The 22,726-nt window shown below is 39.6% G+C and overlaps 1 protein-coding gene across 1 annotated transcript in view; it reads left to right on the top strand.

Moving 5' to 3' along the window:
• Window positions 1-22,726, top strand: part of crocc2 (ciliary rootlet coiled-coil, rootletin family member 2) — an 85,169-nt gene that overhangs the window by 3,221 nt on the left and 59,222 nt on the right. The window contains exons 2-5 of the mRNA XM_012970838.3: window positions 11,000-11,153; window positions 11,415-11,560; window positions 16,609-16,767; window positions 19,067-19,150. Of these exons, the coding sequence (XP_012826292.1) occupies window positions 11,000-11,153; window positions 11,415-11,560; window positions 16,609-16,767; window positions 19,067-19,150 (543 nt within the window). The remainder of the gene's footprint in view (window positions 1-10,999; window positions 11,154-11,414; window positions 11,561-16,608; window positions 16,768-19,066; window positions 19,151-22,726) is intronic.

The following is a 22,726-nucleotide window of genomic DNA, read 5'->3' as shown; positions in this document are numbered from 1 at the left end:
TTTTTTGCATCTTTGTGTTGCTCTTCAACTCTTTTCACATTTGAATGCAACTCACAGGTAAAAAAGGTTGGGGACCCCTGACGTAAGCTGACGCAGTGAGTGCAGATACAGGAGAGGGCTGAGCACAGCAGATTGACTCTTTGTCTGTATTCATATGCAGCTGGAAACAGCCAGGAGTGCACATAGCATAAATAATGCTTAGTTATTCTATTTCTTCTGTTCTATTTTTCCCTGCTTATTATTTATTACACTCTGAGACTCATTTATACAGAAAAAAATCTGTAACCTTCCCAGGCTACTTCAACCTTTATGCACTATGGGTCATTTATCAACACTGGGCAAATTTGCCCATGGGCAGTAAAAAAAGTCATCCAGTGATTGGTTGCTATTGGTTAACACAATTAAACCCCTCTTTTTGAGGCCAGTGCACACAAGAAATTGTGGTGCTCACAAGGAGTTGTGTGTGAAAACACAAAATTTTACATATATTCTGACCTTAGCACACAAGCTTAAAATCTGCACACAAAACAAATTCTTTGCGCACATTGCTGAGAAGGAATTAGAGGGAATATCTCCTCTGAATGCTTTCCTACAAGCCAGTATGTAAATTGCCGGTAGGAAAACATATGTCTCATTGAATCTCCCTTAGCATATTCAAAAACCCTTCTCCTACTGCTCTCATTTAAGATAATGGGCCAAGCATGTATATTTATCTTATCATTCCTACCCACATATATAGTTCTTCAAGTTAAAAAGCAACTGAGAGTCAGTTGACCATTTAAACCTTTAATTCATATATCCAAAAGGCTTCTCTCTTCAAGAGTATCTTTTCCGTAGCACCTCCCTTTGGATGCATCATGTTGTGCTTCTGGTTGGTGTTTGCCACAGGTTCTTGGGCAATATCCTGATTTTGTTCACCTGGTTTTTTACCCTTTCAGGATCTATGGTTGCCCTAATGCTCTGCATAGAGTAATCCACATGGAAACCTAATTATATAAATCACCATTGATGTTTCACATTATTCTATGTCTAATTTTATAACTCTTTTATAACTTTCCCATGTGTGGGTGCATAAAGTGTGTGCCTACAAGAAGACTACCACACATCACACACCCTGTACTGTACACCTGTAGCATCCTGGCAACTAACATACACGTATGCTATCCAGGACACTATCCCTTTTAATTATCTTGAAAAATATAAGCTTTATTTATTTCAGTTTTTTTTTCAGTTTATTTTATTCAGTTTGTTTTTTTTAAAGATTCATTGAGACTGCAGGTCTAGGTATTTTCAGTTGGTCAACAGAGTGAACCTCAGCCCACCCCAATATTTAGAAGGATAAGCTGCCTTGACAGGTACTGCATTCAGTCTATGCCTTTATCCTGTTAGCCTCCATCTGCATTCGTAAAAATATAGATGTAAATTAACTCACAGTGCTCCTGTGAGCAACTTTGCATTTATATAAATATTTTATTTTTAGTGGTTTCTGGAATATGCAGTTTTAGACTTTTAATTACAGGAATTCAGTCCAGTTTCTTATTTACAAAGAAAGGCATTCGGAACACGTCTGATGACAAAAACCACCAGAGGGTGCTAGAAATTGTCACTGACAGGTTTACTTCTGTGTCATTAGGGGACGCCACATGCTTACCTTTCATAGGCAGAACTAGATAATCATTGCAGCAAAAGCTTTAAAATGTTGGATAAAGCTGCACAGCTCCTCAAGGGAACAATAAATTAAAGAGTACAGTGAGCCATACAAAGCTTCTAGTCTAGTTTTGTTGCTTGCTGAACAGAGAGTTGAAGGAGACCTAAAGCTTAACTAAAATGTAGGCTAGAAATGATGGGTATTATGTTTAAAGATTCTGTACCCGCCCATGGCAACCACTGTGAAAATCTGTGAATCCAAAGATGCCCCAGTAGCTCCCCATTTTCTTTGCTGCTGATGCACATGCTCATGGTTGCTGTCAGTTACCTGAGCTTAGTGCAAAGACACATGCGGTGATTAGCGGCGGTCACTTATTAAAAAGTTGGTCGCGGCAACTAATTACAGGGACTTTCCCACCATAGGGTAATGTATAAGTTGATGTGACTAATCCTACGCAGGTTTTCGTTGTGTGGATAAGTTGCAGCAACTTTTAAACAGTCGCAGCTACTAATGCCGTGTGTGGCTTCACCCTTAGGGACTCACAATATACCATATTTATACAATATAATTGTTACAATGCCCTACTTAATAGTATTTAATTCAAATTCTTATTACATGGCACCTCAGAAACACAATTTGCATAATAATTTTATAGTCAGCCCTGTAGCATCCATGTTTATGGTTTGTGAGCCTCATTTTCTGCTTGATATTTGGTTCATTTCCTAAGATTAGCTTCTCAACAGCTGCCCAGAGCTCACTGACTCCTTAAAGTGATACTGACACGAAAAAATAGATTTTTTAAATATGAATCTACATAAAAAGTTACCTATAGGTCATGTTGATCATTTTTCACTGATAGGGCTGCTTTTGTGAGTAATTGTTACTTGAAGTTCCTAAATCTGACTGTTTTGCCAACCTGACTGTCCCTTCTCAGCCTTTCAGTTATAGTTTCTAATGCTAACAAACTCCTACTGCACAAATATGGCAGCCCCCTCATAGAGGAACATGGGGGATCAGATAGGGAATATAAAAGCCTCAGGAAATACGTTTATGGCAAAATTATAAAGCTCATTCAAAGACTGTGTTATAAAAGATGTAAAAAAGGTTTCATTTCTGGTGTCAGTATCACTTTAACAAAGTCCAAGATGGTGATACCCCTGTGCACAACTTTGAAAGTCTGAATCAGTACTAGTATAGAGATTCTGAAACTTTAGGCTGGTACAGTAAGTTCAGTATATAAAATATGGCATTTCTTAACCCATATTTAGTATTAAGGTTTAAGCTGACAATGAAATTGATTTAGGCATCCCCATGAATCAAGGGGCCCTCCTCCTGTTGTAGATAGCCTGTCAGTGGGAAATGTGGTTCAGCTAGGCAAGGGTGAACTAAATATTTTGTATCAGCCAAACAAGAGGGAATGTTAGATAGTTTGTACAGGCAAAGAGTAGGAGGATACATGAATTTAAGTCAACATGTATACAGATTTAGTGGTTTAGGAGCAGTAAAAATGTGTGTACATTCTTCACAGTGGAACCGTAATCCTTAGAAAATAATACGGAAATAAGAGTGAATAGTGGTATGGAAAAGAAAGTTTTTTTATAACTGCAAGGACAAGTCATAAAATTCAGGAAGTTACTTAAAAGAGAAGGTAAGTTAAAATCACTGGTTATTAGGATAACTTACCTAATACCCTGGGCTGGTTCTCATGTTAGCAGAAAATTGTACCAGCCTGGGGTACATGCAGGCGAGCCATCCTCTTCCCTCCTTCTGTCACTGTGATCCTGGGGCTCACGCATGTGCAATAGAGTAAAAAATCTGACTTGTTTAAGTGCGGCTTGTCACTCTACTGCACATGCGTAGCTGGCGTAAAGAGAGAAGACAGAAGAGGAATGCTCGCCTGCATGTACCCTGGGCACCCCCCAGTGATTCAACCTTTCACCCTCCTTTAAATCTATGCATGCTTTCTAAACTCTGCAACTTTAGGTCCCTTTAACCTGTTCTGATAAATTATTCTGTGGGTTGTGTCAGTAGTTGCAGGTGACTTGCACCAAAGGAATCAGATGCTAATGCTATCAAAATGAACGCCAATTTGCAGCCATATCTTTGCCACACAAGCAAGTTGCTTGGGGCACAATTTAGTGTGCGTTGGCAGTTCTGCTGAAATTCTGGGTTAAAAACGCTTCATTGTGGGTATAAAAACATGATTATCACCACAAATAATTACTAAAAATGGAAAACAAAATGCAAATTTCTCTGCATAATTCCATGTTAAATCATTGCTTTTTGGGTTAACATGGTGGAGTCAATGATCAGATTATACAATACAGCTACTGGCTTACAGAGGCCTGTTGGACGAGGACCACATTAACACACCAATCCTGCCCTCGGCCTATAGAATTTTCAAATCAGCTTGACTGATATCTGGACAATTTTCAACCACATTTTGGTCAGATAGGCCTAGTGGTGGGCCCCATACACAAGCTAAATGGAGGGACCCAGTCTGTAGGTCTTATCAGCCCCGGTATGGACATCTTTAGGAGTGTACTGACTGTAGCTCCTTACCAGTAGGTAGCCAACATTACAATAGCTACAGTACAAGCAAGATTGCCCAAAACGTTAATTGTGATTTAGCTGGACATGGGTTACTAGTTATACATAAAGGGGATATGCCACATCCAGGCCTGGACTAGCAATTTGTAGATTCTGACAAATGCCAGAGTGGGTGCTATAAGATAACATAGACAGTGAATATATTTTGGGCCTTAGCAAGCATTGCTAAGGAGCTGGGACCAAGAGGGGTGGTAAGTGATAAAGTGGTGATGTGTGGGGGAGGGGTTTGATAAGCAGGGGTGTGTGCAAGAGGGGGCGTGACTTGTCCCAGCACTGTCCATAATAGATTGGATTCTAGCAATAGATTGGAGTCTAGCAGTGGATGCAGTTTCCTTGGGATAGGGGCTGTCTGCTCAGCAACTGGCATTAGGGAGACATTGCTTACAATCAGTCGTTTCTTGCGTCAAGGCAATACTCTGGGTCTAAGGCCCTAATGCCAACATTGGAAACCGCTGGACTAAAGTGTAACACCTCTGATTGAAGGGGAAACATTTTACAGTGAGTAACATGGAAACAAAGTAGCAGTGATTGTGTGGATATTTGTTAGCCAGTAAGCATGGTTTTAATCAGCACTGGACTAACAGGAATAGGAAATTCCTGATTTATTTTTTGGGAATGCTTTGCCTTTAAGCACACTTTCTGTCTATTAGTTGCTGTGTTTGCGTGCTTGAACGTAACTATGTCCTCTGTTTATTTTTGTGGTTTCTGTTACTGAGCTGAGCTTAAGAACTTTTACATCCTCCAATGTTTCCCCAGCTATTTTTATAGCGGACATAGTCCTCTTTCCAGGTCCAAGCCCTTTAGGAACAAGGAGGCCCACGAAAGCACAAGTAGGTCAGGCAATGCCGTGCAAGGTGTCCAAGGCACTGTGCAAGGAAAGCAATATATTATTTCATACCCCAGCTTTAGTTGTTGTTTTAAGTATTTTTTTTAAATCCTGGGAGTGGATACCTGCTATATATATCACTAGCCTCTAAAAAAGACAGGATTTCCTAGTTCAAGTGGAAAACTGTGGTTTAGTAAACCAAGCCAAATAACTGCAGTCTTAGCTGCTGTCACTGCTGTGTTAAAGCCATGCCCATTAACATCTTTCTCAAAGGGGTGGTTCACCTTTACATTAACTTTTAGTATGTTATAGAATGTCTTATTCCTAGCAATTTTGCAATTAGTCTTCATTATTTCTTTTTCATAGTTTTTAAATCATTTTACTTCCACTTTTACATCTTTCCAGCTTTCAAATGGGGGTCACTGACCCCAGCAGCCAAAACCTTTTGCTCTGTGAGCTTACAGTTTTATTATTATTGTTACTTTTTATTTTTTATCTTTCTATTCAGCCTGCCTCCTATTCTTATTCCAGTCTCTCCAGTCTCTGCCTGGTTGCTAAGGAAAACAAAACCCTAGCAACAAGATAGCTACAGAAATTCCAAATAGGAGAGCTGCTGAACAAAAAGCAAAATAACAGAAATGCAAAAAAAGTGAAAACCAATTGCAAATTGTCTCAGAGTATCACTTTCTACATTATACTAAAAGTTATTTTGAAGGTGAACAACCCCTTTAATACTATATGTAGTCTATATAGGAAACACCTATTGCTAGGTTGCTAGGGTTTTGTTTTCCTTAGCAACCAGGCAGAGACTGGAGAGACTGGAATAAGAATAGGAGGCAGGCTGAATAGAAAGATAAAAAATAAAAAGTAACAATAATAATAAAACTGTAAGCTCACAGAGCAAAAGGTTTTGGCTGCTGGAGAACTGCTGAACAAAAAGCTAAATAATAAAAAAAAAATTAAAAAAAATAAATAAAGACCAATTGCAAATTCTCAGAATATCAATGTCTATATCAAACTGAAAGTATATTTAAAGGTGTAGAACCCCTTAGTGTTAGGGCACTACATGATTATGACAGAACAGCCAAAGAAATTAGTTAAAGGACTAGTAACACCAAATAATGTGTTATATATACACATATATGCAGGGTAACTGAAAAATTTGTATTTGCTTTTTAAATGCGCATTATGAGGAGTGTCCTAGCTCCTCCTCTGATCTTATGTCACAAGCATGCACATAATCACCGTGCAGAGAGACTTGCTCATTATGCACATGCATGTGACCAAACATAGGAAAAGGATTAATCCACTGCCTCATTGGCAGTGATGGGGTAAGTGCAGAGGGTAGGAGGTAGTAAAGGGATTAATCTACTGCATCAGGGGCAGTGATGGGGTAAGTGCAGAGGGTAGGAGGTAGTGAAGGGATTAATCTACTGCATCATTGGCAGTGATGGGGTAAGTGCAGAGGGTAGGAGGAAGTAAAAGGATTAATCTACTGCATCAGTGGCAGTGATGGGGTAAGTGCAGAGGGTAGGAGGTAGTAAAAGGATTAATCTACTGCATCATTGGCAGTGATGGGGTAAGTGCAGAGGGTAGGAGGTAGTAAAAGGATTGATCAACTGCATCATTGGCAGTGATGGGGTAAGTGCAGAGGGTAGGAGGTAGTAAAAGGATTAATCTACTGCATCATTGGCAGTGATGGGGTAAGTGCAGAGGGTAGGGGGTAGTAAAAGGATTAATCTACTGCATCAGGGGCAGTGATGGGGTAAGTGCAGAGGGTAGGAGGTAGTAAAAGGATTAATCTACTGCATCATTGGCAGTGATGGGGTAAGTGCAGAGGGTAGGAGGTAGTAAAAGGATTAATCTACTGCATCATTGGCAGTGATGGGGTAAATGCAGAAGGCAGGAGGTAGTAAAAGGATTAATCCACTGAATCAGAGGCAGTGATGGGGTAAATGCAGAGGGCAGGAGGTAGTAAAAGGATTAATCCACTACATAAGGGGCAGTAATGGGGTACCTGCAGAGGGTAGGAGGTAGTTAAAGGATTAATCCACTTCATCAGGGGCAGTAATAGGGTACCTGCAGAGGGTAGGGGGTAGAGAATGAATGCACTGTATCAGGGGCAGTAATGGGGTAAGTGCAGAGGGCAGGAGGTAGTAAAGGGATTAATCAACTTCATTAGGGGCGGTGATGGGGTAAGTTCAGAGGGCAGGAGGTAGTAATGCGATTAATCCACTTCATTTGGGGCAGTGATGGGTTAAGTGCAGAGGGCAGGAGGTAGTTAAAGGATTAATCCACTGCATCAGAGGCAGTAATGGGGTAAGCGCAGAGGGCAGAAAGTAGTAAAAGGATTAATCTACTGCATCAGGGGCAGTAATGGGGTAAGCGCAGAGGGCAGAAAGTAGTAAAAGGATTAATCTACTGCATCAGAGGCAGTAATGGGGTAAGCGCAGAGGGCAGAAAGTAGTAAAAGGATTAATCCACTGCATCAGAGGCAGTAATGGGGTAAGCGCAGAGGGCAGAAAGTAGTAAAAGGATTAATCTACTGCATCAGAGGCAGTAATGGGGTAAGCGCAGAGGGCAGAAAGTAGTAAAAGGATTAATCCACTGCATCAGGGGCAGTAATGGGGTAAGTGCAGAGGGCAGGAGGTAGTAAAAGGATTAACCACTGCATCATTGGCAGTGATGGAGTAAGTGCAGAGGGCAGGAGGTAGTAAAGGGATTAATCATATACTTTTGTGTTTAATTCACTTTCTATCACTTTCTAGAAAACCTATATTTGTACCCATATCAGCTTTACATTACATCAATCTTTATGCTCCTTCATCTTTTGCCCAATGTACCCCCTCTGCTCTCGTGTCCCTGTCTCTTTCCGCTCCCCCCTCCCACCCCTCTTTCTCTCTCCTTATACTGCCTCCCTTGTTCCTGTCCTGGCACCTGCCCAGACTGTTAAGGGAAAGAAAACAGCCCATGAACCTGCCAAATCTTTGAGCTGGACTCCAGAGCCTGCCTGGAAGGGGTGGGGTGGCCTGAGTCAACAACAGCCACCGACAGGTGCGGAAGCAATTCCGGCATGGGTGGGGGAGGCATCGCAGAGAGATTGGACTAAGAATTGCCAGCACTGGACACTGCCTTGGGATTCTTTTGACTCATTGCAGGACAGAAATGTAGCAGTGCCTGCTGAGAAGGCTACGGAAGATTCCTCTGTTGTTTCAGATGTGTATACTGTAATTCTAATGTGTGTCTCAATATAATAAATATGTAAGCTATCCTGTCAGCTTGGGGGATGTTGCCTTTCTATTGTAGGCAAAGTAGAAACCCTGTTGTCAGCATTAGGACACCTAACAGTTTGGCTACAAGTCATTAGACAGTGTAGGACTCACGTATAATGAGGGGCCTTGACGTGGCACGTGAGCTTACATATTTTGGCCAAAGTGTGGTACTAACACCTCATTTTTTTTGTAAAAATTATTTTTAAAGGCAAACTAAGCGCTGGCAAACTTTCTTCTTCTTTGAGCATTAGGACACCTGTATAGGCCACCCTGCCACTCCCCAGCCGTGTGAACCAGCTCCCAAAGGATGTCCCTATACCTGTGCCCCAAATATAGAGCTGCTGCTGCTTAAGGTTCCTCAGCAGGATTTGCCAAGCAGAAACATGTGCACCTCAAGCTAACCTGGCCCTGGCTTTCTGTACACAGCCTAATTCTTTGCAGCGTAATGGGGTTGATTGGGCCATAGTTATGAGTGGGTGAGCCTTTTTGTTTTTATTGGGGCCTCATTCTACTTGTTGGCAGGGTCCTTCACCCAGTGACACTGGTGACCAATAGCAGAATAATTGGGACCATCTAGGGGGAGAGGGCCCTAGGGGCCCAGTGATTTTTGAAGATGGCCCTTATGCAAACCATATGTGAGGGAAAAAGTTATAGACAGTAGGTATATACTTCAGTCCTAAATGGTCAGAAGCATTTAAATGAGCAGTAACTATAGTTACCACATTAGTGTTCCAGTAACAATAATGCAGACCTCCCAGTCGCCCTGATTTCCATGGGACAGCCCTGAATCATGAAGCACTACATTGGGTATGGCACACTTAAAAGCATGTGGGGGTTACTGTGGCCATATCTGAGCATAACAGGGCTGGTTCAGGCGCATGGGCTAAATGTCTCTCTTTCACATTAAATGTTGGGAGAAATGCATAATGTCCAGGATCATTCTGCCTTTAAAGGAAAACTATACCCCAAAACAATGTAGGTCTCTATATAAATATATGACATAAACCAGCTTATATGTAAAGCCCTGATTCAAAATAAACCATTTTCATAAAATTATACTTTTTTAGTAGTATGTGCCATTGGGTAATCCTAAATAGAAAATTTATATTTTTAGTAATTTGCCGCCCCCTGGGATCATACGATTGACGGTGCTCACCAACAAACCAATGACACAAATACATGTTAGGTCACATCAGCCAATAAATGAACAAAGTCCTGTTACAGTTAAAGCTGCATTATTTCCAGTCAGGTGATCTCTAAGGGAGCCACAGCCCATCACAAAATGGTCAAGGTAAATAATGTGACCATTATATTGCAGTTTGGTAAGATTCTTTTATAGGCCACCTAGTATGCTCAACTATCTGCTGATTAAGTATTCATTCTGGGGATAGAGAGAAAGAGTGTGTGAGATACATACTAAATACAATTTCATCACAAGCCTTTTAACCTACCAGTATATTTTCAGATACCTGCATCATGGTATTATTAATCATTATTTATGATGTCAAAAGACCATAAATATCCTCCCAGTTATGTCAGTGAGCATGACATTAAGACATATACACATGATTTTCCAGTGATTTTTGCCTGACACTGTAAATGCTGCTTCCATTATTATGTGTTTTCAAGTTAATATTATTAATAATATGTATATTTATTAAGTGCCTACTTATTCAGCACAGCTGTAGAAGAGAAGACTTTATACATCATACAAACAATCAAATATACATTCTAATTAATATAGAAGTTAAAATAGGCCCTGCTCATTAGAGCCTACAGTATATGGAAGAGTGTCCCCCATGCTGCCTTTCATAGTTTTATAATTTGCAATAGATTCACCTCCCTGTTTTAAGCCATTTGGCAGCCTTTGGATCAGCAGATGCTGAATTTTGGGGGCCAGTATAAATGGTAGCTTCTATTCTTTTCACAAGTTGGAGACGGAAAGCCAAATACATCATTTAGGAAATAAAAGGACATTTTTAAAGGGCATTCTTTAAACTGCAATGAACATAAACAGTAGTTTCAACAAAACAAGTACATATTATAAAGCATGATTAATGTTTTCTTGGGGAGTACACTTTTTCCTTGGCAGTTGTAACTTGTCTGCCAGGTACGCTCATTTCCTACAGCTTCCTGTCATGAAATGATTTGCCACAGTTATTAAGTCAATCTGTTGAAAATGACCCATAATGATATAATTTCAGAGAAAAGCACAAGAACGCCAGGGAATTTCTAGCAATAGAACTCTAGTTCTGCAGTTGTCAGGGCTCTAAAGGCAGCCTGTACCTGTTGTAGTCATGATGCAAGAAAGGAATTTCTTTTAAAAAATGCTTTGTACTGTGATACCCATTATTATAATACTGTAATTATTATATATTTTACTGTAGAGATGAATAGTTGCAGGGCGGGCTGAAAGATGCATTTATTGGAGCCACCATTAGAGGACAGTTACATTTTATTTTTTGGGGGCTGGACAACCTATGCTAGTATGTTCTCTTCAACCTTTATGGAAGAAGAAAGTGACTGTAAACCCTACTTACAAATTGTGTTTACCTGTGTATACCTCTAATGCACTAATTGTACTGTTATTCAGCAATCAAATTGCATTAAAAACTGACCAGTACGTTCCTATGTAATTTTAAGCACCTGGAAGATGTGGTTCTGAATCCAGGGAGTTCGGTTGAGGACAGGGCATTAAGTGTACGAAGTGGAGAGGGTGAGAGGGATGCGCTTACTCCTGTGCCTGCACGCATCAGGGAAATCGTCACGCAGAACCTGAGAGAGGATTCAGCATACAGTGAGTCAATTTTTTTATCTTTCCTGAAGCGATATTGTATAATCCTAACAATGATATAAAACTTTAGTTATGTACAGCAGCTCTGTATACTTGACTTAAATGCATACAGTTGACCAAAATGCCTATTTGAGATTTTATTTTTCCCATCTGAGCTTCTGTGAGTGTTTTCAAATGGGATGTAAAATTAGTAATAACAATTTGCCTAATGGAAAAAATTTGATATTTAAGCCACTTTTAAATATACATCGTTTTTATTAACAGTGTCCCCAGAATCTCATCTAAATCTCAGTTTGCAAGAGGAAAACAGGTCTCTGCAAGATGAATTATTGCGAATGGAAGATCTTCTCTCATTAACACGCTCTGAACGAGAAGACCTTTCCATAAGAAACCAGGCCTTGAATGAGAAGGTACAAATGCATTTTTAGTGTGTATCCTACTTTGGTTGCATCTTATCTTAAATTGGATAAGGAAAAAAATGCAGTATAGTAAGTAGATACCATGAGGAGGCACATTTATTAACATTATGATTTACATGGTTCTAGCAGTTTTTGAAACCACAAATACACTCTTTAGGGGTTATGTTATAAAAGTCAGGAGCAGTAACTAATAGAAACACATCTGCAGGTAGATTTAACTTGTCACCTGTTTAAAAGCAAACATCTTATTGGTTGCTATTGGTTACTTCTACTGGGCAAACTCTGTGCCTTTTATTACATATGGTAGATTTTCACTAAAACGGCAAATGTAATCATTTATTAAAAGATCCAAATTGAAAAAGCACAAACCAATGAAAATGCAAACAAAAACTAAAAGGAAACAAAATTATGGTTTTTATGTTTTCCTACTACTCTTCATGGATTTAAAGATGAAAAAAATCCACAAATTAAATAAAAATCGTGTAAAAATTCACGATTTAATTTTGAGTTTTAGTGCAAAAAACACGACTTGTAAAAAAAGAAATACAAATGTTTGTAAATGGCCCCATTGATGTATGCAGGTACACATTTACTTTTCCTGATGTTCATTGCGAATAAAGTGTTTCCCTCTATTAATAATTATTTTGTTGGAGAAATACCAGCATACTAAACTGAGAGCATAGCAACAAGAGCAACAAGAGCATATTTTGAAAAGTAGTTTTTTTCATGTCAGTATCACTTTAAAGAAAAATACTTTTCAAAATATGAATGTACATTAAAAGTTACCTATAGGTCATGTTGTTTATTTTTCATTGATAGGGCTGCTTTTGTAAGTAATTATTACTTGAAGTTCCTAAACCTGTTTTGACAACCTGACTGTCCCTTTTCAGCCTGTCAGTTATAGATTTTAATTCAGCCTACTGCTGCAAAAATATGGTAGCCCCCTCGTAGAGGAACTTGGGAGGATCAGATGTAAAAGCATCAGGAATTACTTTTATGGCAATATTATAAAGTTCATGCAAAGACTATGTTATGATATATTTAAAAAAACAGTTTAATCTCAAGTGTCAATATCTCTTTAAGGAAGCTTGCCATGGCTGCCCTGAATAATGTTAACGTTGAAAATATATAATGCTTTAGGTAGGGCTGTACATACTGCTGGTGGAACATGCGTACTGGTAAAATATGGCTATTGGGAAATACATGCTGATAAAGGCTATACATACTCAGGGTTGTAGTAATAAACCATGGGCCCAGTACACCACTTTGCCCCCCCCCCGATCCATCCACTGCCTGTTTTGTGCAAAGACCTGCCCTTCAGGCCTGGACTTGCAATCTGAATATTCTGGCATATGGACTTGCAATCTGAATATTGCATCATATGGACTTGCAATATTCTGGCATGTGCCAGAGGGACTGCTGTGAGCTGTCAATTCTGACATTGAACCTACACAAGTCTGTTTGGGCCTCAGTGGACTTGAAATCTTATTCTGAGCCCCAGTCTGGGCATGCTGCTCTTTTTAGAACTTTGGGTCCCTTCTGTCACCTGGTCACTAATATGACTCCTTTTTGCCTTCCTACTGCATGAAGGAGGGGATATACTGCTGGTAGGCAACCAATTGTTCTCCTTTTTTTAACATTTTTATACTAAAGTGTATTGCCCCTTCTTAAGCCTTCTGTATAGCCTGGTCTTAAATACACAGAATGTGCTGTGAAGTCATATGATTTATTAATTAATACAAAGATGGCAAAATGTGTATTAAATGTACACAGAAAGATACTGCATCACTGCTAAAGACACAATTTACAAGTTTAGCAACTTATTTTAAACTTATTAGCAAATTTTACTTTCCCTTACAAGAGGCAAGAATGCTTGTTTGTAGCACCGGTTGACATTGGGCATGAACCCCAGTGTTCAGCCTGATTTCCAGGCAATACACAATGCTTTTAGACTCTCTAATACCATATTTCTCTTATATTTTGTGAGTGATGCAGAACTACATTTCATCACAGCAGTAGTAATTCAGCAGTGGTTCAAGCTGCCATAGAGTTTCTTGCAGTGCCAGCTCTATTTACAGATCGTCTTACCCATATCTGCAGTTAGAATTTAGAATTGTCCGTACTTGTGAACAAGCAAGGCATTTAGATGTGGGGGCAGTCCAGAACAACATGTATTAAATGTTCTGATTCCCTAGTGGTGATTTATGAAAAGCCATTAATCATTCTCTGTAGCCAAGAATTTTTTTTTGCGCTCCTGTCACAAGTACATGGTTTTTCTAACCACTGGGTCTCCTTGTTCTACACATTGTGAATTTGCTTGGGACTGTCGCTCCTACTTGTCAGCTGTGTCAGCCTTTGGCAGGGAACCACAAGTCTGACACTTGGACAAGGCCTTTGACTGCTTTGTGACCTTGTCCTTCCACACTTCAGCTCACATCACTCTCTTCGGCTGCACCTCTGTGCCCCCCTGTGCCAGATTCCCACCTTCCAGAGCAGAATTAACGCTCTCTCATAACAGCACTAAATAAACTGTCTGGCTGTTAACAACCCGGTGGGAGCATTGCCCTCCCCACAAACACTTTCCCAGGGATGTGTGATCTCTAAATCCCAACCCTTCCCCCATGACTCCACTCTTACAGCAAGAGAAACGTCAAGATTTCACACCTTCAAGCAGAAATGCTTACATAGTGACACATTTTATTGGGCAACATAAATATTTCTGTGTGAATTTGGTTGGATGTGAATGTTTTATGTCAAATTGAGAGCTGTCAAGCTAATAATTGTTACCAAATAATTTTAATGCCATGTAGCCAGTTAATGGCCCTTTCAGAAAACCTGTGGATATTCTGGCACTAAATACTGTAAGTCTAAATAGTGTAAGTCTTATGTTAGTGGTTCTTTGTACATGTTACACTTTTATCTATTCAGCCTTAAAAGAGAATGTGCCATTTGTGCTCAGCTTTGATTTTTCTGGTTAATTAAAATAAATTATTATATATATATAATGTTATAATCTGTGGCAGGATCTAGGTCGCAATTTAGAATTCATGGGTGCTAAGGGGATTTTAAATAAGAATTTAGGGGTGATTGAGAAATCTGAGTTGAGAATTTAGAAATAATTGGAGAATATACAGGAAGGCTAGAACCTAGGGGTGAGATGCTGAGATTAAAATCTGAGGTTAAAATCTAGGGATGAGTGGAAATTCAGAGAATTATAAATTATGATTGTTTTGGAAATCTCATGTTGGGTTATAGGGGTGTTTTGGTATACTAAGGTTAGAATATGAGGTTGTTCGGTTATTCCGAACTTAGAATCTTGGGCTGTTTGAACATTCTGAGAATATAATCAAGGGGACATTTAGGATTATAGGATTTATTCTATATATATATATATGGGATTATTCCAATATAACTTGGAATCTTGGGGTGACTGAGATACTGAGGATAGATTCGGGGTTTGATGTTTCGATTCTTGTCTTCGAATCTAGGGGTCATTTGGGTTTTTGAAGTTGCAATCTAAAGAGGTTTGGGAATGCTGAGGTTAAAATCTGTGGGTGGTTAGGTGTACAGAGAATAGAATATAGGTATAAGGGAATACAGAGATTTTTAGGAAGGATGCATTGGGGATTTTAACACTAATTTATAGAAGATTCAGGATTCTGACCTTATAGTCTCAGAGATAACGCAAATAATGACGTTGATTTGAGATACTGAGGTTATATGCAAGGGGTGAGTTAGAATCTGGGTGCGACTGGGGATATCGGAGTTAGAATCCTGCAAGTATTAAATACTGACATGAAGATTTTAAGAAGTGATGGCTGGAATCAGCATGTAACCTAGATTTCTTGGAGTATTGAAATAGGGAGACAGTCTATTCTTAAGCAAAAATGTAGGAGTGGCTAAGGATCACATGCTTTGCATACTGTATAACCCACTCTGAATCTAAAATCCTTATATTACTGAGGTTGGAATCTAGTTATAGTTGGCTCAAATGTTTGCAAGTATGTATGCATCAAGTTATAAAACATTTTTAGTAATTATTTGTGAATGCTAAATATTTTTTGGTATTGTAAAAATATAGTTTTACATAATACTGTAAGTGTGTTTTAAATACAAATTCAATGTGATTTGCTATAGATGTTATTGAATTAATGGATTTTTTTTATAATACTGTACAGAATGGTGGGATTTATAGTTCATGACAGTTGAATAAGTTTAATTTATTCACATTGTCTGGTAATTTTAATTGAGACACAAGCACAAACATTATGCTAAGTATACTTGCTATTTCAACAGAAACAATAATGAGAGTATTCTAATCATGGTTGGCAAGCTATTATTCATGTAACTACAGGGTCCACACCTGGGCCTGGGAATCCGAGATGGCCCTATGCACTGAAAGAATTTGATATTTTCCCACACAAGAAAAATAGCAACAGTGCACATGTGCACTTTGGATATGGGATATGGGTGGATAGAGGGGGTGAGAATAAGAAACTGGTAATTTTTGGGGGGCATGGCTGTTTGGAGTGAAAATTAGGGATCAAGTACTAGATTTGTTATAACCCTATAGCTACTCCAATTCAATTTGTTTATTCTTGCGCTGTGTAAAGTATGGGGGAGATTTACTCAAATTCAAACTGGGGAATCCAGAAGAATTCCCAGCAGCATGAATTTTTGTGCATGAATATTCACATTTATTAACATTTTCTGAAGTATTTCTACAGGTCAGGAAGTGTTTACTGAACTGACACATTTATCAATGTCAGAACTGAATCAACTGCTTTGAGCAGCTGAATTCAGTTCTTTCCAATGGGTGAGAGTTCAGAGTGCAGTGCTGAAGGTGCCTTTAAGATAATGAGCTTTGCTTTAAATTTAACACGTACTCTTCTATGCGCACTTTGGGGTTTGGTAAAAATCCTGATTTCCATTCCTATATGTTGATGACCCCACATAAACAAGTTAATGGGAATTAAATTTAAAGGACAGCCTACAACACCAGTGGTGACAAACTATCTCCTTTAATTGTTTCTGGGTAGTTGGAGCAGTATCAGAGTCACCGTTCAGGAGAAACAGAAGCTGTGTTAGACTTGCGGCAGCGCTTCCATGAGGAGGAGATGGCATATAAACGCAAACTGTCAGCCTATCAGGAGGGGCAGCAGAGGCAAGCTCAGCTGGTACAGAGATTACAAGACAAGGTTTGTAAATTATGTTTTTGTTATTGTGATACATATTGTATTTCACATTTTAGTTTCATAGAATCAATTATGCTATATATGGTAAGGAAATGTTTTTTTTTAATACAACCCGTTTTATTTCTCACCATCCCCCAATGCAAAATCTTTTTTAAAGGATTCACAAGATAAATAATTTTCCGCCATATGTAATAAAAGGCACTAAGTTTGCACAGTAACAGAAATCAATAGCAACCAAAACAAAGTTTGCTTTTAAGCATGGTAAATTCTACGTGCTGATTGCTTACTATGGGTTACTGCACCCGGGCAAACTTTGCATTTTATTACATAACCCCCCCTTGTGTTTAATTGGAGCAACTGACTTGAGCACAGCTTCTAACCCTCAGTTTTTAACATTGAGACTACCTAATTCTTGCCCCTTTGTAACATGTGCAGTGAGGTTATGTTTTAAGAAAACTGACCCGTTACATTGGGTGGGGTCATGTCACGTAAGGCAAACCCCAGGGGAGTATCTATATTCCTGTTTAGGAATGTTTCTGTCTATGACATCCACCTTTGGCTTTGGGCCTAGCCCTACCACACAAGAATCCAGGGGCAGGCAAAGGTAGCCAAACGTATAAAGCAGGGGCAGCGACAGAGCTGAATGAAGCCTGGCTGGGTAAGAACCAGATAACCTTAGAATCACGAGGAAAACTAGTAGGAGGCTGGGGTCACATCCAAGAATCAATACAATAAACAAGACCATAGAAGAGGCCAGTAAACAGCAGCAGGAATCAAGATTCCTAGATCTAAGCAAGTGAGTTTAGGCTGATGTCACACCAGGTGTATGGCCTATATTTTTGGCAAGCTGAAAAACGCTTGCCCGAAAATATGCGCCATACGCACCATATGCCCCCTACCTGTGCCTGCACTGGAATTAATGGAATACGCTCAGGTGCAGGAACATGTAGCCAATATCCGCATAAAAACGCGAGAGAATGCAAAATATCGCCTTTTTATGCATATTTCGGATACATGTGCCTGCACCCAAGCATACTGCATTCATTACATTGCAGGCACAGGTAGGAGTGTATGGCGCATATTTTCAGCAAGCGGTTTTCAGCTTGCCATGCGCCTGGTGTGGCATCAGCCTTAGGCTGATGCCAGACGTGGCGTTTTTACGCTGCGTATTTTCTCAGCCTAAAACCGCCGCACAAGCCACACAGCCCCTGACTATGGTGTTTTTCAACCTAGTACTGGTGACGTAGCAAATCCCGTTTCCCATGGTGCTAATAGTGCGAAATAGTAAAAAACGCAGCATATTTCCGCAAGGTCTGGCAGCTGCCTTTGTGTATACATAGGAATAGGTTGCTGTGCAAATAACGGCGTATTTTGGCAAACGCATGAAAAGTCTGTGGTAACGCGTTTTCTAGCGTATTTACGCATAGTGTGTTTTCCATCGAGACTGTTTAAGTTATTTCTATGGATGATGATATTGTGCGTTTTTCAGCCACCGAGAAAATTAGAAAATACGCAGCATAAAAACGCCTTGTCTGGCATCAGCCTTAGGGCTGATATTTTTGGCAAGCGGAAAAACGCTTGGTAAAAATACAGCCCTATGCCTGCTACTTGTGCCTGCACCCGAATGAATGAGATACGCTCGGGTGCAGGCACATGTAGCCAATATACGCATAAAAACACGAGACTTTGCACTCTCTTGCGTTTTCGCGTTGGGGGCTGCAGTAGGATCTGAAACGCCCCTGATGAATGCATACAGACCAGTTGTCTTAATAAAGTAAATTCATGGACAGAGTATATTGTTTGATTCTAGAACTATGGTAAGCAGGCTGAGGGGGATACTGGGATCTGTATGTTGCATGAATGGCAGTAGTTTCTGAATATTATAAATCCATGCTCACATGTGGTGTGGACTAGGCACTCTGCAGAAGAACTTCAAAAAAGCCCAAGGAAGCCACAGAATAAGATATACTGTTAGTGATGCAAATGCATATTTTTTGCAGGAGTCATGAGCTGCTTATTTAGATTTGCTATTTTACATGTTTACCCTGACACCTTTTCCGTGAGACACTACCGGCAGTTGTGCCGCAGCCATTAAATTGCATATTAACAGTCAGTGCCAGTAAGAGGATATAATGTACATCATGCTCAATTCTGTGTTTTAAGTTGAATAAACACACTGAAATTAGTGATAGTACTTAGTTGTAGGTGAATATAAAATGCAGCACAGATAACTGTTAATATTTCTGTGTCCATTGTGGCGGCTTTTTTCTTTCTGATTTTGTTCCTGACATCTGTTCCCCAGGTTTTACAGTATAAAAGGAGGTGTAGAGAACTGGAGCAGCAGCTTTTGGAGAAAACTTCTGAGAGCGAGCAGCAAAGATTGGCAGTAAGTGTGCGACTCTTCTGGCTGCTACATAGTGCTTAGCTCGTACATGTCCCTCTCTGGCTCTCAGTAGAGCAGAGGAACAAAAGCAGTATTGATTCCTGAGTAAGTCATTCTGTCCTCAAGGAGGATAAAAGGAACCAGATGGCATCGGGTTTGTTCCCCGGGGACAGACTGGCGGCACTTTGACTATAGTGAATATTTTTTCCTGGCCCAGATTTCAAGTCATCAGTAGCCCCTGCGCTATTGATTAATCTCAGGATGGGAAATCATGTACTCACCAAGGAAAAGAGGAACACTGGAAGTGAGCAGTAGTAAGCAAGACTGGATAGCAAATAGCAAAGTTTCACACAAGATCTTAATTAAATAAACGTTATGTGAAAAGTAGCCTGTAAAAATTAGAAAATGTGTAATCAAATACACTATACACTACACATAAATACACTGAAATTAGCAGATGCTATTTCAGTTCAAGCTATGCTTTATTAGAATTGAGGGCAAACTATTATATACCTTCTAAACTTATAGAAAAAATAAACAGATAGTCAGATGCAGGTTTTTGCACCCCCAGAATTGGGCACAAAAATGTATGTTTGGCCGAAGTGGTTGCTAGTAATGTACAAATGTATAATTATGTGGCTGATGTTTCCTAGTATGCATACTATATATATATATACTATATATATGTAAAATCTCAAAGAAAACATTATGATAAAGTATGGATGCATTAAATCCAGGATTCAGTTTGGATTCAGCCAAATACCAAATGTCTGGCTAAGCCAAATTTCAACCCTTAATGTCCTGTGTCTTTAAGATACAGGTCAACAGAAGTTGACTTTTGTTTGGCTAATGCCATCTTTTTAGATTTTTCTCTTGATCTTTTGAGGAGAATTTGGTATTTGTCTGAACTGAACAATAATGGATGCTGTGCATCCTTATGATAAACACAACAGACTTCAGAACTTGCTTATCATTTTAACCTCCAGCAGAGGTTTTTCAGTTGGGGGGTGTTTGGAGGTGTTGTTTACAATTGCTGTAGTTTGAAGCAGGGACTCAAATGGAACATATGTTATAGGGCAACGATTGCATAATAAAACTGGCAGAAATTTTTGGAAAAGAACTTGACTTGGAAGTGATTTAGAAAGATGAAGATACACTTCTCTACAGAGAGGGGCCTTGTGAAATTACATGACAGCTGGGGGAGGGTTGGATACTGAGTGGAATGTGCCCAGAAGAAATGTTAGGAATTGCTTATGTACAGGGAATAACTCAGTGGGGTCTGTTTGCTTAACCTGAAACTTTGTCATTTTAGCATTAAGATAAGTGTAGAACAATGTGTAGAAGCAGGCTTAACACAACCAATAACCAGTTTTTATGTCCTTACATAAGGTGGTGGCACCTGGACCCTAATGCTTCTCATGGTAGTTTAGCTGATTTTCTGCTCTTGGGTCTTTACTATAATGTGATACCTAGATGTGCTATTTTCCTCTCTGTTTTGCAATGAACACAGTTTTCATTCTTTGTATATTTAAAGGTGCAGTAATGACAATGTTTTAGTTTGTCCAGCACCAATAAATGAACTATTTCTTGGCAATCAATGCGCTATTTTATGTGAGAGATTTACATCCTGTAGTTGTTTGGATAGCCATGAATGGCATTTGACCTTTATCATCTTATCTTTTTGAATAATTAAAGAACATGTACTTTTTAGCAATCTTCCAACATACATTCATTACAATTTTTCAATGTTTTTAAAGGAGACATTACTGAAAACTCCTCAAATCTTGCAGGTGTATGGTGCTGGTTTCACTCTGGGATAAAAAATTATCTTTATCATTAAAATAGACACTTTATTAGAGCTCCATGTAGATCTGCTATGGTCCCTGTCCATGTTCCAAATGAAGGGTGGGCATGTTCTAACGAACGGTCCCTGCCAGAGGCACAGTAAGATGGGGATAGCCAATCACAACCAGCAAAGACAGGCTTCAGTTCCCTATCAGGTCAGCCTAGCTGCTGATTGGTTCCAATCCAATCCAAATGGTGGATCAAGGTAAAGAATGTTAAAAGACAATATTTACATATATATATTCTAGTTTGTTGAGATTCTTTAGTAGGTCACTTAACATAATATAAACTCTGTTGGTTAAATATTAATTCTTGGAGTATAGTTTTCCTTTAAGAGACCATATTGCACTGGCACATCATTTTTTTCTATAATATGTCTCCTTTAAAGGAGAAGGAAAGGCTAGTAAAGAGTTAATCTCAAGCTGCAGGCATACCTTCAGTTGTCTCAATAGTGACCTTAAGTCACCTGTTCAGATGATCAGAAGCAAAACAGGAAGAAAAAACGCTGAACTGTGTAAAGAAAGTTCCCATAATGCCTCACTCCTGCACAGACACCCAGACCAAGTGAACATGCTTAGTTAGTTAGACTATGAGTCAGCTTCCTGCTGATTGGCTCAGATCCACATTCCTAAGGGGGGGGGAGTGAGTTCTTAGCATTCTTGAGGGAGGGGGGAGCAGGAGGGAGGAGACAGCAGAGAGCTGCGTGTCTCTGGCACAGAAATTACAGACACAAGAAATCTTTTTTCAGAGAAGTCAGTGCAGCATTTCTGTGAGTGCTTATGGCTGTATTTACATAGACCTTTCTGATAAAGCTTACTTAGTTTTTACCTTTCTTTCTCCTTTAAGGTTATTTGGAAATGTAATTGGTATTTAAAGCAGTGTTTATCCCTTTCTCTCCCTTAAGTTAGAAGGAAAGTTACAATCACAGGTGGGGGCCAAATATTAGACATCTCCCAGTGACTGTAATCGCTTACCTGATACCCCAAGCTGGTGCTCCTGTTAGCAGAAAGCTGCACCGACCCAGAGTTGATGCTAAATAGCAATCCTTTCCTTTACTTGTCTCTCTTCAAAATCCCGGGGCCAGCGCATGTGCAGTTGACTTTCTTGTTTAAGTTTGGCTTTTCATTCTACTGTGCGTGCACAAGTGATGCGAAGGCAGAAGGAAGACAATCACTTGGCTGCAGGTACCCTGAGCCAATGTGGTTTTCACAGCTCTGGGGTATCAGGTAAGTGATTACAGTCACTCGCGGTGCCTAACATTTTGGCACCCTCCAGTGATTAGATCTTTCCTTCTCTTTTAAGGTGGGAATACACAGGCAGATCTCAGCTGCTAATTCAAATTAGTTAGACCAATTTGTCCCATGTATGGGGACTCCCTACGGCCCTACCTGACTGATATCTGGACATAAATTAGGCCTCTTACACACCAGCGTTTTATTGTGCATTTGATACAAGTTGGAGATACAGGTTTGATTGCGCCTAAACATATCAGCAAACTGGTTATATCACGTACCTTCAGAATTTCATTTCTTGCAGTTAAGTTTCGCTTAAGCAATATGCTGCACTCATACATATGAACTACATATAAGCACAATATATGTAATGAGCACTTCTGAAACATTCACCCCCATGGAGCACTAGGCCACCTGCACTGGTAAAGAACTCCTGGTGCAGATGCCCATGTTGCCAAAGCTATCACTTGTTATGTGCATATGCACACACATGTATATAACA

Source organism: Xenopus tropicalis, chromosome 5, assembly GCF_000004195.4.
Source record: "Xenopus tropicalis strain Nigerian chromosome 5, UCB_Xtro_10.0, whole genome shotgun sequence".
In the NCBI taxonomy this organism is placed as follows: Eukaryota; Metazoa; Chordata; class Amphibia; order Anura; family Pipidae; genus Xenopus; species Xenopus tropicalis.
This window is presented reverse-complemented; position numbering and strand designations above follow the sequence as displayed.